The sequence below is a fragment of the Botryllus schlosseri genome, chromosome 15, assembly GCF_051294905.1.
Source record: "Botryllus schlosseri isolate E-star chromosome 15, Bs_hap1, whole genome shotgun sequence".
Taxonomy (NCBI): Eukaryota; Metazoa; Chordata; class Ascidiacea; order Stolidobranchia; family Styelidae; genus Botryllus; species Botryllus schlosseri.
In genome coordinates, this window is record NC_137250.1 from 6,515,313 (window position 1) to 6,529,134 (window position 13,822).

Genomic DNA, 13,822 nt, shown 5'->3' on the forward strand with positions numbered 1-13,822 from the left:
ACTCTACCGTTCTTGAGTTGCTTGTGATTGAAACTAGGAGCCACTAGTGGGCCACTATGAGCATAGTGAGCTTGAGCTGTAAGATCGGAAATCGTATTTGGAAATCGGTACCGCGACCGCGAGTCCTCATTGTAGGATGCCAGATCACTAGTTCTGTTAAACAGGAAAACCTAAGAACATGTTTGATTCCGAACGTAGAACTAAATGCCTAATGTCACGGTATTCCAAAGTAAATGAAAGGAATGCGTTATAGAATTCAATTTCGTTGTGGAATATAACCTACTCCTCTTGGTTTATTAGCAATTTTTATCAGTTCAATACACCACATCGCATATCAATTCATACGCCTGAAAGAGTTTCGGCCATTTTCTTACCCACCTTATATGAATATAGTAAGTAGTTTCCGCATGTTGGCTATACCCAGAGTTGTTTATCTTCATGAATAATGCCTTTCGCCCTAGATTCCTGAACTACTTCCTGTATTCGGTGGAAATTGTTGCTACATTTTCCGCAAATTATGTTTACCTTGCTGGCGATTAACTAGTGATACGGATTTTGGGCGCGGTGTCTACCTACTGGCAATTCTATAGAAACTGCGAAAATGTCTAAAAATTGCAATGCTGATATCAACGAGAAAGTCAAGGTAAGAATGAATACAATACATGCATTTCTCACTTCTCGGCATAAGAAGATCCAATTCAATATACGCATGACTGTATTTTCTTCACCCCAAGGTTTGCTGTAGATTATTACCTGCGCGTTATGTATTCGCAATCATGGCGTTTTTTGGAACCTTCCATGTGTACCTTCTAAGAGTGAATCTGAGTGTAGCTATCGTTGCAATGGTGGATTATGAGGGGCTAGAAAGGCAAGCGGCTGCTAGATCGAACAAATCTGAAACGTCGAGTTTGGTGACCTCAATGGCTGAGATTAATACAAACGATTCTGATGAAATGAACATAATTTGGAACGGCTGCGGTGGTAACGCGACTAAATTGACATCAAAATATTCACCAGCTGGTTCGGGTAAGTAGCCTATAAGCTTCTACAGCATGCTGTTATAAAGTCTCCACCAGGACCGCATCACTTTGTTAAAATTTATGCGCCCAAGGATGAGGGGAAATTCGATATATATATATATTATATTGGTTTCGGCCAACATGCAGAGTAGTTAGTCGTGTCGTGACGCGGCAAGGGCCGACGCTGAAATGCCTATTATCTTATTAAATTTTACGGTATTTTTTCATGGGCGGTACTCGTATTAGTACCGAGAAAGCTTACGCCAAGAAATCGCGCGAAGCGCGAAGAAAATTTGTAAAAGTGTTTTAAATATATCCAGTTATACTCTGCTATTTATGTTAATATACAAAATAATTTTGGGCCTACTTCGAGCTCGCCCCCGCCCCAATTGGGGTTGTTTGGGGTGCGGCAGTTACGGCCCTGGTCCCCACACCACAGATTTTTCATCTATACTTCCTCCAGTGCATACATAAGAAATTACTGGCTGAAAATCATTTACTATATTCGTTCTATTGAATTCTCTATCTTTTATGCGAGAATCGACTGCTGTACAATACTTTTCAGAAGGTTCCAATGGAGGAAAGATGTTTTTATGGGATGCAAATATACAAGGACTTGCGCTTGGCAGTTATTTCTACGGTTACATTTGCTCCCAGGTATGACGCACTCAAACAAATGCTTGATTCGGAAATGTTGTGACTGTGTGTTACAGGAAAATTGAGCTATTAGGATTAAAATATACGATCCTGATTGTGAGAACGAAACGCTGCTTGAATTTAGATTATTGGCGTGTGGCTGGGCAGAAGGTTGGGATTGGTCAAGCTGTGGGGATTCTGCATGATGGTTGTATCAACACTCACAATACTCATTCCAGCCTCGGTTGAATTGGGATTTGCCGGTCTCGTGGTGATCAGGGTGATTATAGGATTGTTTTCTGTAAGGGAATGGCGGATTTCCAGATCATATATCCTTTCAAGATCTTGGAATTCTTTTTCTTCTTTCCCAGGGAGTTTCCTATCCGATTTTACACGGATTGATGAGCATGTGGGCACCGCCAGGCGAGCGGGGAAAGATGCTAGTGATGCAGTTTGCTGGTAAGTAAATGACTTTTTATGGTCAGTGCGCAACATATTATTTTTTTCGACCGAATGTACCACATTCTCTTGATTCAACACTTCCAGAAACATATAGCGAGGAATTTTATAATGACCATTGACCATACAATGTGTCGAGTAGACCTCCTACATTTTATCGATTCTTGGATTCTCATAACTTGGGTTACCATCTTTTGGGATCCGTAAAGGAGGACACTTTTTACAAACCACAAAATCTAGTTGATTACCGGATTATAAAAGTGCTGATTCTGACATTCTTAGGGGAAATCCTGTTGTGTTGACTAAAGTAAAGGACATTTTTCCAGTATGCTACAATACTCTCGAAAGATCCGCTCGAACATCCCCATTACAGATTTCACGTCATTAGCCTGGCTGTTTAAGCTATTAAGGAGAACATCCAGGCGTCCTTTCACTGCTCAAATTGCGTCGGGGAGGAAATTCTAAAATATGCCTAAATGTCCGAAATTTGGAAGACTTGAAATAGGAGAGAAAAAAATTCCGTAAATCAACTTAAACGATAATATTTTTTAGCAGATTTATGCTACTTGGAGTTTTTCTTCGCGCTGCGCGCGATTTAGTGTCACATTCATTGATGATTGTGTACCACCATCCTCGCAAAACATGCAACCAAAAATTAATAAAAATAACCATTATTTACCGAAATAAGTCTAAATGTAATCGAAATTATAGCAGAACGGTATATTACTAGAGTCGGAAGGCCATTTAGATGCTTTAGTTAAAGATAGTGGCTCTGAACCTCGGGGTCGTTTGCCTTTATTCTGTGGTTCGCGAAGATGTTCAAATTAGAAATGGAGTCGCGACCATAAAAGGTTGAAAACCACCGGATGTGCTGCCTACTGGTGGGACTGGCAATTAGGCATAAATAGTCTTATCCGTGTGATGCGACATGACTTTACGATGTATAATTATACGTTCCCTGCATTTTCGAAGTCATAATTCTCCACCACCACTACCGCTGACTATGTTCATGTGTGCGGAGAGAGGATCAAAATTGTATAGCAATATATGGAAGATTCCATATTATAGACAGATTTCATTCAAAAAGTTTAACGACCAGATGCATACAGCAACCAGATGTATATAGAAAGCCATCCAGAATTTACATCGATTACCATATGGTGGGCACAAGATCAGTGTTTATTTGGATGGGAGTGGGCTGAAAAATGTTGTTTCGGTCCTGGCTACAACACACAGCCACATAAATGCACCGACGTAACAATGTAGCGGCTCCTGATGCGGATCGTGTCCATGTCCACCTCTGGTCGATAGGCGAAGGTTTTCTAGTGTGACGTCATATTGACAGACAATCCGTCATAACTCATTTTCAAATCCGCTAGAGGGCGCTAAAGAGTGTCCGGAATTTGCCTCACCAAAATATGGTAAACCCTATGGCAGGGGTTCTCAACTTCCCTTGTATAACGGACCCCAATTTAACAGCAGATGACGTTGCGGGCCGCACAACATTATTTCCATGTATTTGTGGGCCACTAGTAAATCTAGGCTACTGTAGCCTATTTACCAGTCGTATACGGTCGTATGGTACATTTTTAAGCATTCTAAAGCAGTGTTCGTAAGTTTTCAGTTGTTTTCTGTGAGAATATTATCTTCCAGCGGCGCAAGTACCCGTCATTGAGCGTGTATTGCATCAGTTGCCAAGTTGGTATATCCACCTTAAAACCCTTCCACCAGAGAACCGAACTCTCTGTTTCAATACGTGAGCGAGCAAGTATATAATTACGGTAACTTTTTCGTTAACAAGGCCATTATCACATTGAGCTCTCAGTGATATGAGAAGAAGTCTGGCGTTCGGGTCATTTCGGAACAAATCAATCAACTCTACTCCTTTCCTTCCATGGCTGGAGCCCTGAACTAATAGTCGTACAGATAGGAGTTAGCTTTGTTAAGTTGATGTTTTTCGCTCGGCCCTCCCAGCGTTTGCCATACCAGCATTTCTACTCTGATAAAAATCACTCAGCTAATTATAGCTTTGCAGTGTCTGTGGAGTCAGTGGATTCGTCCGATGCTAGACTAAAGTTGTTTACGCGGCAACGTATTTCAGAACATGCGATGAAAGATCGACTGACATTGCTGTTACTGTTTTAGTTACGGTTCAATCAGACAACTGTAGCTTCAACATTTGTCAGGTGATGTTTAAGTTTTATTGAAATGAAACCTTCTCTGGCAAATTACATGGATTTAGCGATATTCCAAGCAATTTTGAACCATGCATCTGTAACATCGTCGACAATTTTAACAATGCCTCGGAATATGGATTGGTGGGCTTGACACCTAGCTAGCAATGTTTTTTCTAACATCAGGCGATACGTAAAACTTCCGAAGAAAGTGTCAAGGTATAATTTTAAGCTTCTACACTTCGTTACGACAACTGATCTTCGACAAATATGTCAAATCGAGTTTTCCATTTATAGCTGAGAAAGCAAACTAACTGTTCCACGCAGACTTATAAACCCAGTTCCCGCTGTTTAATTTCCCCTTCCTTGTTCTTGTATCTGTTCAAACCGCTCGCGGTGAATGAAACACTCTTTAAAAGTGTACCACACAACGGAATTGTCTTGAACCAGAGTCCAGCCGAATACCGATTCAAAACAATAACAATCCACACTCGAGCATATATCAATAAAGAAACCAGAATACATCATAGAATCAGTAATCAAACGAGACAGAGACGGTGCGATAAGAAAGCTAAGTAGCTAAATTAATACGTAACAATATCGTGCCAGTAGAAATTGCGTTTATAATGAAAGATGTCGCGGGCCGCAAAATAACCGTCTGCGGGCCGCGGGTTGAGAACCCCTGCCCTACGGTAAACCCTATCATAAATGCTGATTATTGTTGCACATCGTTTTTTGTATGCGTATGGATCACCAGATACTTCATAGTTTTGACAACATTAACATATGACCATTATGTCGATGCGATGTGGTAATGTGATATATAGACCTATTATCTGGAATCCTCGTCGCCGACCTCACTGCAACTGCCGTGCATTGAAATGCCCAGCTAGAAGTCAGCAGCAACGACCAGAGCAACTGAAGAATACCTGCGACGGATAACAAATGACGTTCCCGATAATAGAAAGTAAAGACTCATGAACAAATTCGTGTCATGGAGCACAAAGGCCTCTTATGTGTTGTGACGTGACTAGGGTTGCATTTAAAACTAAAATCAACTTAAACAAACATGTTTAAAACAAGGCCCTAATTAAAACCATGTCTTTTATTGTTATTTTTTTAAAGCCATGACGTCACGAATATTCAATAGTGACGTCACGAATGTGGATTGACACTGACAATTGAAAAGATAGGGTAAATATAGCTCCTTTGACGAAATATCTGTACTATTGCTGTTGAACCGACTATTCTGCAGGGCATGGTATGGTATGGTATGGAAGTATGGTATGGTATTGAACGAAATTTCGGTATGGAATATGGAAGAATGCAAATATGGTATGGTATGGAGATTTCCCAAGTATGGTATGGAATGTATTTTCCATACTTCATACTTTTTCCATACTTTGGCAGTTTTGCCAGAATCATGAAAATGATCCTATACTTCCGATTTATCAAATAAAATTGATTGCATGCCTCAGATAATCGCTCACTGTCTATGTTCATATCTCAAATTGCGATTTATTTATCACTAACCCACCCCGGTCGACATCTATTTGAAGACAACAGAGTAGCGCTACGCGCATATCAAGAAAAATAATGTTACTTATGAATATTCAAACAAAACAAAATCTAAATATCATAAAAACGAATGATATTTGTCCGCTGTCGCGTTACAACTTGCATTTCGCTTATCGTAACTTCCACTCCGTAAACTACCAAGATAGTTTTAAAATCGTAGATTATGATAATGTAAATGAATATTTTTATCAATTTGTTGAACTTGGAAATAAATATCTGCGCTTTGGTAGGATGTTCATTACGCAATTCTATTTGACATAATTGTAATTAATTTAAAAAATATGTAGCTTGTCTTGGAGCAATGTTACGATATTGTAGAGGCCTTTGTCCAGTATGGAGGTTTATTCAGCACACAAAATACACCGCAACCCGAGAGACTATACAGATCCCAGAACCAAGTAACCGACCACAAATACCGTCGACCGCCCAGCACGGCCGACGTAACCCAAGAGACCAAACCAGCTCATGCTCTTCCCGAATAGACAGAGCATGACCGAAAGCGGACCCGAATAGGGGGCGCACGAGGGCTGCTACAATATGCCGGCCTCCAACACGCATTAAACTACATGAAATTTGGTTATCTCAGATAAAAGAATAGACGGACACTCTGATCTTGGCTAATGAATTTAATGTGTGGCCCGCAGACTGGCGGAGAAAATGGACATTTGATCCGCTGTACCAAAATGATTGTAGTGAGTGTAAATTTATATTCTAGGATATATTCTATAGCAGTGGTTTCGAACCGGTGGGGAATTTAGGGTCTCCTGGTCGGGTATATAGACTCACTTGTTACAAAAAAATCAGATTATCAACCTCGTTTATTAAACGTCTGTATTAAATGCCGATCGTATCTCTAATATTTAGGCCTATGTAGGCCTATTAGCTCATTTGCAATTCAGCAATTCGTGTTTTCAGTGCCCCCAATTAGCGGCAGACAACGGCACGCGATCTCCCGCACATACGCTGAAATTTAATAAGAGTTCATATGTATGTGAATATGTATTTAGGGAGAACGGGTACTCGCTAATTGATAGCATAGCCGGACTCGTTACAGATGAAATGACATATTTCTTTTCGAGTTATGTAGCGTGCGAAAGTGTAGCTTATGGCGGTTATATCTAACAGTAGGAAGTTAATCCGGCCCATGTATTGTTTGGCATTTCAACATGTAAATTGATGCCACCCCGCTACATTTAGAAATATTGCTAACCCTTCCTATTTCTCTGTCGGCTTACACATACATTTGACGAACGCGCAACATTGCATTTACGGTTACCAGTTCACTGCTCATTCATTTCATAGCGTGCTGTTCAATTCTGGGGGTCTTAACTTTCACCAATAGCAAGTGTTTACAAAGCAAAGTCTTACCAAATTTTATTTGAGGGGCAATTTCAAAGGGTGGAATATAGATTTCAGGTTGTGGGGAACAATTGAAGACGGCAAGTATAATATATAGGCCTACACATGGAATTATTTGGAAATCACAACAGAATCTCATGGCAAGTAAATCTAGTGTGGTAACGGACTTCTAGCAGTAACATCATCTACAAAATTACATAAACCAAAGGTTAGGCCTACATTGCGGACGACATATGATATAAAGAAACTGGTGGTATCATTAGTGCATCAGGGCTGTTTAACTGGATAATTTCATCCAAATAATTAGAATAAAAACGCCGCAACATTTCCACATAACAAAAATTGAATATCACTTGAGAGGATGAGCAAGTTGCGAAAGTATGGAAAAAGTATCAAAAAAGAATGTTGCTATGGTATGGAATATTGTCAAGTATGGTATGGAGCGATTTGGCGGGTATGGAGTATGGAAAATTCCCATTTCATACCATACCATGCCCTGCTATTCTGAGGGTTCCAACCATCCCATATCGATATACGTCGGCTATATCGGGTGGTAATTGTCCGTAGCCTCATATAACATGTTTTTTGGAATGTATTTAAACGCAATTATGGCATAAGTTTACAACTAAAAAAAAACAATTTTTTTAAAAGGCCTTTGTTTATAACACTGCTTGAAACATGTTTTAAACTAAGTGTTTTAAAGCGCCGTTTGTTTTAAATGCAACCCTAGTTGTGACCATTAATACATACATGCGTACATACATTGATAGACCTATATTCTTATACAGGATCTCCAGTCGGTTCAGCTGTCGCCTTCCCCTTATGTGCATACCTGTCCAGCACATGTGGCTGGCAATGGGCGTTTTATGTAACAGGTACATTATGCACTGCATTATTGGGATGATTTGGTGTGCCCAATACCCAATTATGAATCTAATCTATAATTAATGCCTTTTCGGATAAATCAGATTTAATTGGCATCATATGAGAAGATATAGAAACCCACATTCTATCGTATATGTGCTAACACTAGAGGTGGTCGAAGTAGTCACCGTTACTACTCAAGTAGAAATAGCGATTCAAGTAAGTAAAAAAGTAAACATTCTAGTCATAGTCTTGCCTAGACAACCGAACACTGTGGAAGTAGAAGTATAGGAAGTAGAGAAATTAGACATCAAATTATACCTGAAGTATAAAGAAGTAAAGTTGAAGTAGCCTACTTCGTTACTGGCCACCTCTGGCTGAATCTCAAGTACTGAAACGATATTGACGAACTTACGCGGAATACAACATTAGTGTAAAGGACGTGCTTCACTTCTGATAATAACAGGGTCATCGGGTCTGGTTTGGACTGTCTTGCTCGTAATTCTCATCCGGGACGCCCCAGCTCAACACAGCAGGATATCTGATTCCGAGAAGGAATACATTGAGAAAGAACTACAGCAAAACATATCTGAGAATAGCGTGAGTGCTTTATCCGTCTTTATGCAATGTAAACCACTCGATTTCAATCTCATTTCAGGCTCAGAACCAGTTGACGCGAATTGTTCCGTGGCGGTCTCTACTGCTCTCGCGCAGAGTATGGAGTACAGTAGTTCCGCACTTTTCCAACAACTTCGCTACGTACATATTTTTAACGATGTTACCTACATACCTGCGAACCGTGATGAATATAGACTTGACTTCAGTAAGTAGCGAAATAAATAGTAGGCCTACCTATTGCAATTGTCCCTTCCACATCATTCAACGAGGGTGCTATATCTATATTTCTACAGAGTGGTACGATTAGCTCTATACCATACATTTCGAAGATTCTCCTGTATCCGTTCGTTGGTATCATCACAGACTATTGTCTTACAAAAGGAATTTCGCCGATCACTGTGAGAAAAACGTGCACCTCTCTCAGTAAGTATTGCAAAAGCGTGTGTAAATTTGTCTGTATATTGGATATTTTGCACTATTCCTTCGGTGTTGGAGTTGAATCGATTTACTGTGACTGTGTGGTCTGTGGAGTCTACATTAGTCAAGCACCAACTCGATCTACAGATGTATGTCGTACATCGTACGTACAATCTGACGAATGTAACAATTTGCAATGTGCCTTTATTATGAACCAAGCCAAACTGGTCTGCCTGCTCTCCTAGCAATATATGCGTAGGCTACTTGCGTAGCCTTACTAATCGTAAGATGTATATATACAGATACAAACATATATTGTATTTATATTTCAGCTACCTTCGTGCCTGGAGTAGCTCTCGTGGCAGCAGCTTATAGCGGGTGCCATTTACCTCTACTGATATTTTTGTTCAGCGTTCCAGGTGCGTTTCTCTATAATAACGTAGTTAGACTAGGGTTGCCTCACGTCCGTAATTTTCCGGACATGCTGGAATTTCACAGTTCAAACTTACATCCGGGAGGAATTTCTAAAATGTGCCAAAATGTCCGGAATTCCGTACACTCTTTAGCGCCAACTAGTGGATTTCAAAATCAGTTATGAGCACATCAATATGTCAATATGATTGTTCCGTAAATTAACAAATTATTATTATTTTGGGGGATATTCATCCTACACGATATTTTTCTTCGCGCTGCGCGCGATTTACTGTAACATTTATTGATTTTAATATGGGGACTACCAGCCTCGCAAAAACTGCAATAAAATATAAATAAAAGGAACCTTCATTTACTGAAATAAGCCTGATTGTAATCGCAATTATAGGATAACGGTATATTCCTAGCCATGGTAAAGGCCGTTAAAATGCTTTATTAAAAGGTAGTGGTTCCAAACGTGAGGGTATTTGCCTTTATTCTGGGGCTCGCAAAGATGTGATGTTGAGCGTAATCAACTTCCAAAATAACACGAGAGTAAGTCTGCAAAGGTGCAGATTTGTTTTAGTAATCAGCTCGTCAAATTATGATCTGGGCCACGGAACATTTTCAAATTGGATGAAATCGCGACCGTAAAAGGTTGGAAACCACTGGATGTGGGGTGTTTATAAAGCTCCGTGGTGCGCACCGGCACCGGTTCGGTGTGACGTGAACTTGAATTAACAATGTACATGCAATTACGCTCCCTGTATTTCCGAAGTCATCATCCTCCACCAGCTCTGCCGCTAACCCTGATCATGTGGGCGGAGAGAGGATCAAACTATATGGAACAACCATGCAATAGGCCTATTATTGACAGAATTCATTCAAAAAAATTAACGTTCAGATGCATATAGAAACCATATGCATATAGCAAGCCCCCCAAAAGTTGCATCGATTACCCTATGGTGCGGGCCTAAAATCATTGTTTATTTGGGCGCGAAGGGACTGAAAAATGTGGTCCGGTTCCAGTTACACAACACACACCCACATACTCCTGAACATGATCGTGACCATTTCAGGTCTACGAGCAAAGCTTTACTTGTGTGACGTCATATTGACATATTGATGTGCTCATAACTGATTTTGAAATCCACTAGTGGGCGCTAAAGAGCGTACGGAATTTGGGTTACAGAAATATGGTATCCCTAAGTTAGGGTTGCCATACCTCCGGAATTTCACTGTTCAGACTAGCGTCCGGGAGGAATTTCTAAAATATGCCAAATGTCCGGAATTTTGAAGACTTGACGTAGGCTCATAATTTTTTCGTAAATCAACATAAAAACATTATTTTTGGGACTATTTATGCTGATGCATGATATTTTTCTTCGCGCTGCGCGCGATTTACAATAACATGTATTGTTTAATATGGAGACTACCAGCTTCGCAAAAACTGCAATAAAATATGAATAAAAACAACCTTCATTTACTGGAATAAGCCTAATTGTAATCGCAATTATAGGAGAACGGTGTATTCCTAGAGATCGTTAAGGTCGTTTAAATGCTTTATTCAAAGATAGTGGTTCCAAACGTGGGGGTCGTTTGCGAATAGGTTGAACGTAATCAGGTTCCAAAATAGCCCGTGAGTAAGTCTGGGAAAAGGTGCTGACTTCCTTTACTAATCAGTTCGTCAAATTTTGATCTGGGCCACAGAAGATTTTCAAATTGAAGATGGAGTCGCGACCATAAAAGGTTGGAAACCACTGGATCTGTTACCCAACATACAGCCACATACTCCTGAACCGGATCGTGACCGACCACCTCTGGTCTATGAGCAAAGCGTTTCTAGTGTGACGTCATAACTCATATTGAGATCCACTAGTGGGCGCTGAAGAGTGTCCGTAATTTGGGTCGCAGAAATATGGTAACCCTACCCTAAGTAAGACTCAAATCATCTCTCTGGTTACACCGCAACGAATCACAGATGGCAATATGACCTGACAGAACATGACAAGCTATGCATTTTCATTCAGATGCTCTGGACACGTTGTCCGCACCTGGGTATAAAACAGCGATGATCGAAATGGCTCCTGCATTTGCGGGTATAATTTTTGGAATCGCTAACACAATCGCGAATGCCAGTGGTTTCCTTGCCCCACAGATCGCAGGAGCTTTGCGAGAGCACTTTGTGAGACCGTATACTTACAGGTGTTATCCACCTTAATCTACTTAAACAACCTCATTATTCCAGGACGATCAAATTCGCGGTTGGAATATACTCTTTTGGATTGGTGCTATAGCCTACTTTGCGGGAGGTTTGGCCTTCCTTATTTTCGGAACTTCAGATCTACAAGATTGGGCCAAAGCTGAAAATCATATCGAGATGATTGATGGTGATATGAAGGAGAAAATACAAGAGGGTGAAACTAGAGAGAAAACCGGACCTAACCAACTGGCATAGTTTTTGGGAGATGGATTTATACTTTTTATAGCCTTAGATTACTAAGTAAACGATATCTGCCGCTTGTTTTTTACTTTGTCATAATCCTATATTTATCTATCAGCATGTATTTGTATATAGCCTATAACAGTAAACATGTGTAGTTGTGTACTGTTTGATGGTTTGCACTACAGCGCCCATGTACCACCATTGTATCAGCAGGCTCAATCTGACTAAAACAATCCTCCAAAACAGTGATAGGCCACCTATAATAGGCTTGGTAAATTCGCTCTCCGCAAGAAAACTATTTAGGTCAGCAGTGTCCGCGCGGTTTACTCAGGAAGGCAAGATTGCGTTCAGTGAATGAGTTGAGTATAGAGGTCGTACATACCGCCTGACACGCACACCCACACGATCTACATCGAACTATGATAATGACGGCGTAATATAGTTTAATCCTCGTCACGACTACGGTTGCATTTAAAACAAACGGTGTTTTAAAAGACTTTTAAATAAAGGCCTTTTTCAAAAAAAAACTAAATTGTGCTTTTTTTAAGTTGTAAAATTATGCCATAATTGTGTGAATACTTTCCAAAAAACATGTTGTTGATCCTACGGACGATTACCACCCGATAGCCGACGTATATCGATTGGTCGGAAATCGATCGATGGTTGGAACCCGCAAAATAGTCTGTTCAACATTAATAATACAGATATCTCCTCAAAGGAGCTATATTTGCCCCATATTTTCAATTGTCAATGTCAATCCAATATGCCGTCACAATTGAATATTAGTGGCGTCATTGCTTTTAAAACAAAACAAAAAACAATAAAAAAACATGTTTTAAATTAGGGCCTTGTTTTGAACATGTTTATTTTAAATTGATTTTTCTTTTAAATGCAACCCTAGTCACGACACAAATGAAAGAGCGTTTGAACTTCCGGCAATCCTCTATCTGCGGTTAGGGTTGCATTTAAAACAATAAACAATTCAAAACAAACATGACCCTTTTTTAAAACAATTTTTTTATTGATTTTTTTTGTGTTTTTTTAGTCATGACGTCATGAATTCCTAATTGTGACGTCACCGTAGTTTGGCATTGACAATTGAAAATATAGGGTAACTTTGGCTCCTTCGACGAAAAAGGATTCCGACCACTGCCATAAACAGACCAAAAATATCTTTCGCCAGGACAGGGATATATATATATCCCTGTGCCAAGACTACATCGTTATGCAGCGTTTTTACGGTTGGCAGTCTTCATCATCAGAACACCCATTCCGTACCAATGATCCATATCTACATGCGATAACTGGTGATCCGACGACGATTTCGAGGGTTCCGGCCACGCCACATCGTAAAAATCGACTACATTGGTTGCAAATCGTTCGCACGCTCAAACTACATGTTTTTTCGAAAGTATTTACACAATTATGGCATAATAAAACAAACATTTGAAGAAAAATAAAACATTGTTTCTAATGCATTTATTTAAGACACACTGTTTAAAACACGTTTCGTTTTAAATACAACCCTATCTATTGTGTGGTCCTCATCGCCGACCTCTCCGCAACTGCGGTGTCGTGAACACCTCTGTTATAAAGTGAGCCAAGCTGTGTGTCGGCAGAAAAAACCCAGATTCAGATGGAAGAGTGAATGAGCGCAAATGTGAGAGTCGTACGCAAGCCTTAGAAAATCAAATAAAATATGACCAATTCATGTTGCGGCGCACCAGGCCTGAAAAGGCGATTTGCCACTGCTAGGTGCAGCCTCTAATAGTAATCGTAACAAGAATCATCAAATATATGGAAAGATAATAATGAGAGATGCAGGGTACTGTCGTCACGGC

At 40.1% G+C, this 13,822-nt stretch overlaps 2 protein-coding genes across 3 annotated transcripts in view; one reads left to right on the top strand and one right to left on the bottom strand.

Annotated features, from left to right (window-relative positions):
• Positions 1 to 13,822, bottom strand: part of LOC145456660 (flavin-containing monooxygenase 3-like) — a 266,805-nt gene that overhangs the window by 202,743 nt on the left and 50,240 nt on the right. The gene's annotated exons all lie outside the window — the stretch shown is intronic.
• Positions 92 to 12,146, top strand: LOC145457117 (sialin-like). 2 transcript variants are annotated; one of them, XM_080335281.1, is made up of 13 exons: positions 92 to 392; positions 462 to 643; positions 735 to 1,026; positions 1,585 to 1,676; positions 1,801 to 1,956; positions 2,027 to 2,114; positions 8,014 to 8,100; positions 8,556 to 8,689; positions 8,748 to 8,912; positions 9,001 to 9,130; positions 9,457 to 9,543; positions 11,566 to 11,720; positions 11,784 to 12,146. In XM_080335281.1, exons 2-13 carry the CDS (start codon positions 602 to 604, stop codon positions 11,991 to 11,993), a joined length of 1,638 nt encoding a protein of 545 aa, XP_080191407.1. In that variant the 5' UTR covers positions 92 to 392; positions 462 to 601; the 3' UTR covers positions 11,994 to 12,146. The 2 variants fall into 2 exon arrangements, with proteins under 2 accessions (XP_080191407.1, XP_080191408.1); XM_080335282.1 differs by having other exon boundaries at positions 1,588 to 1,676.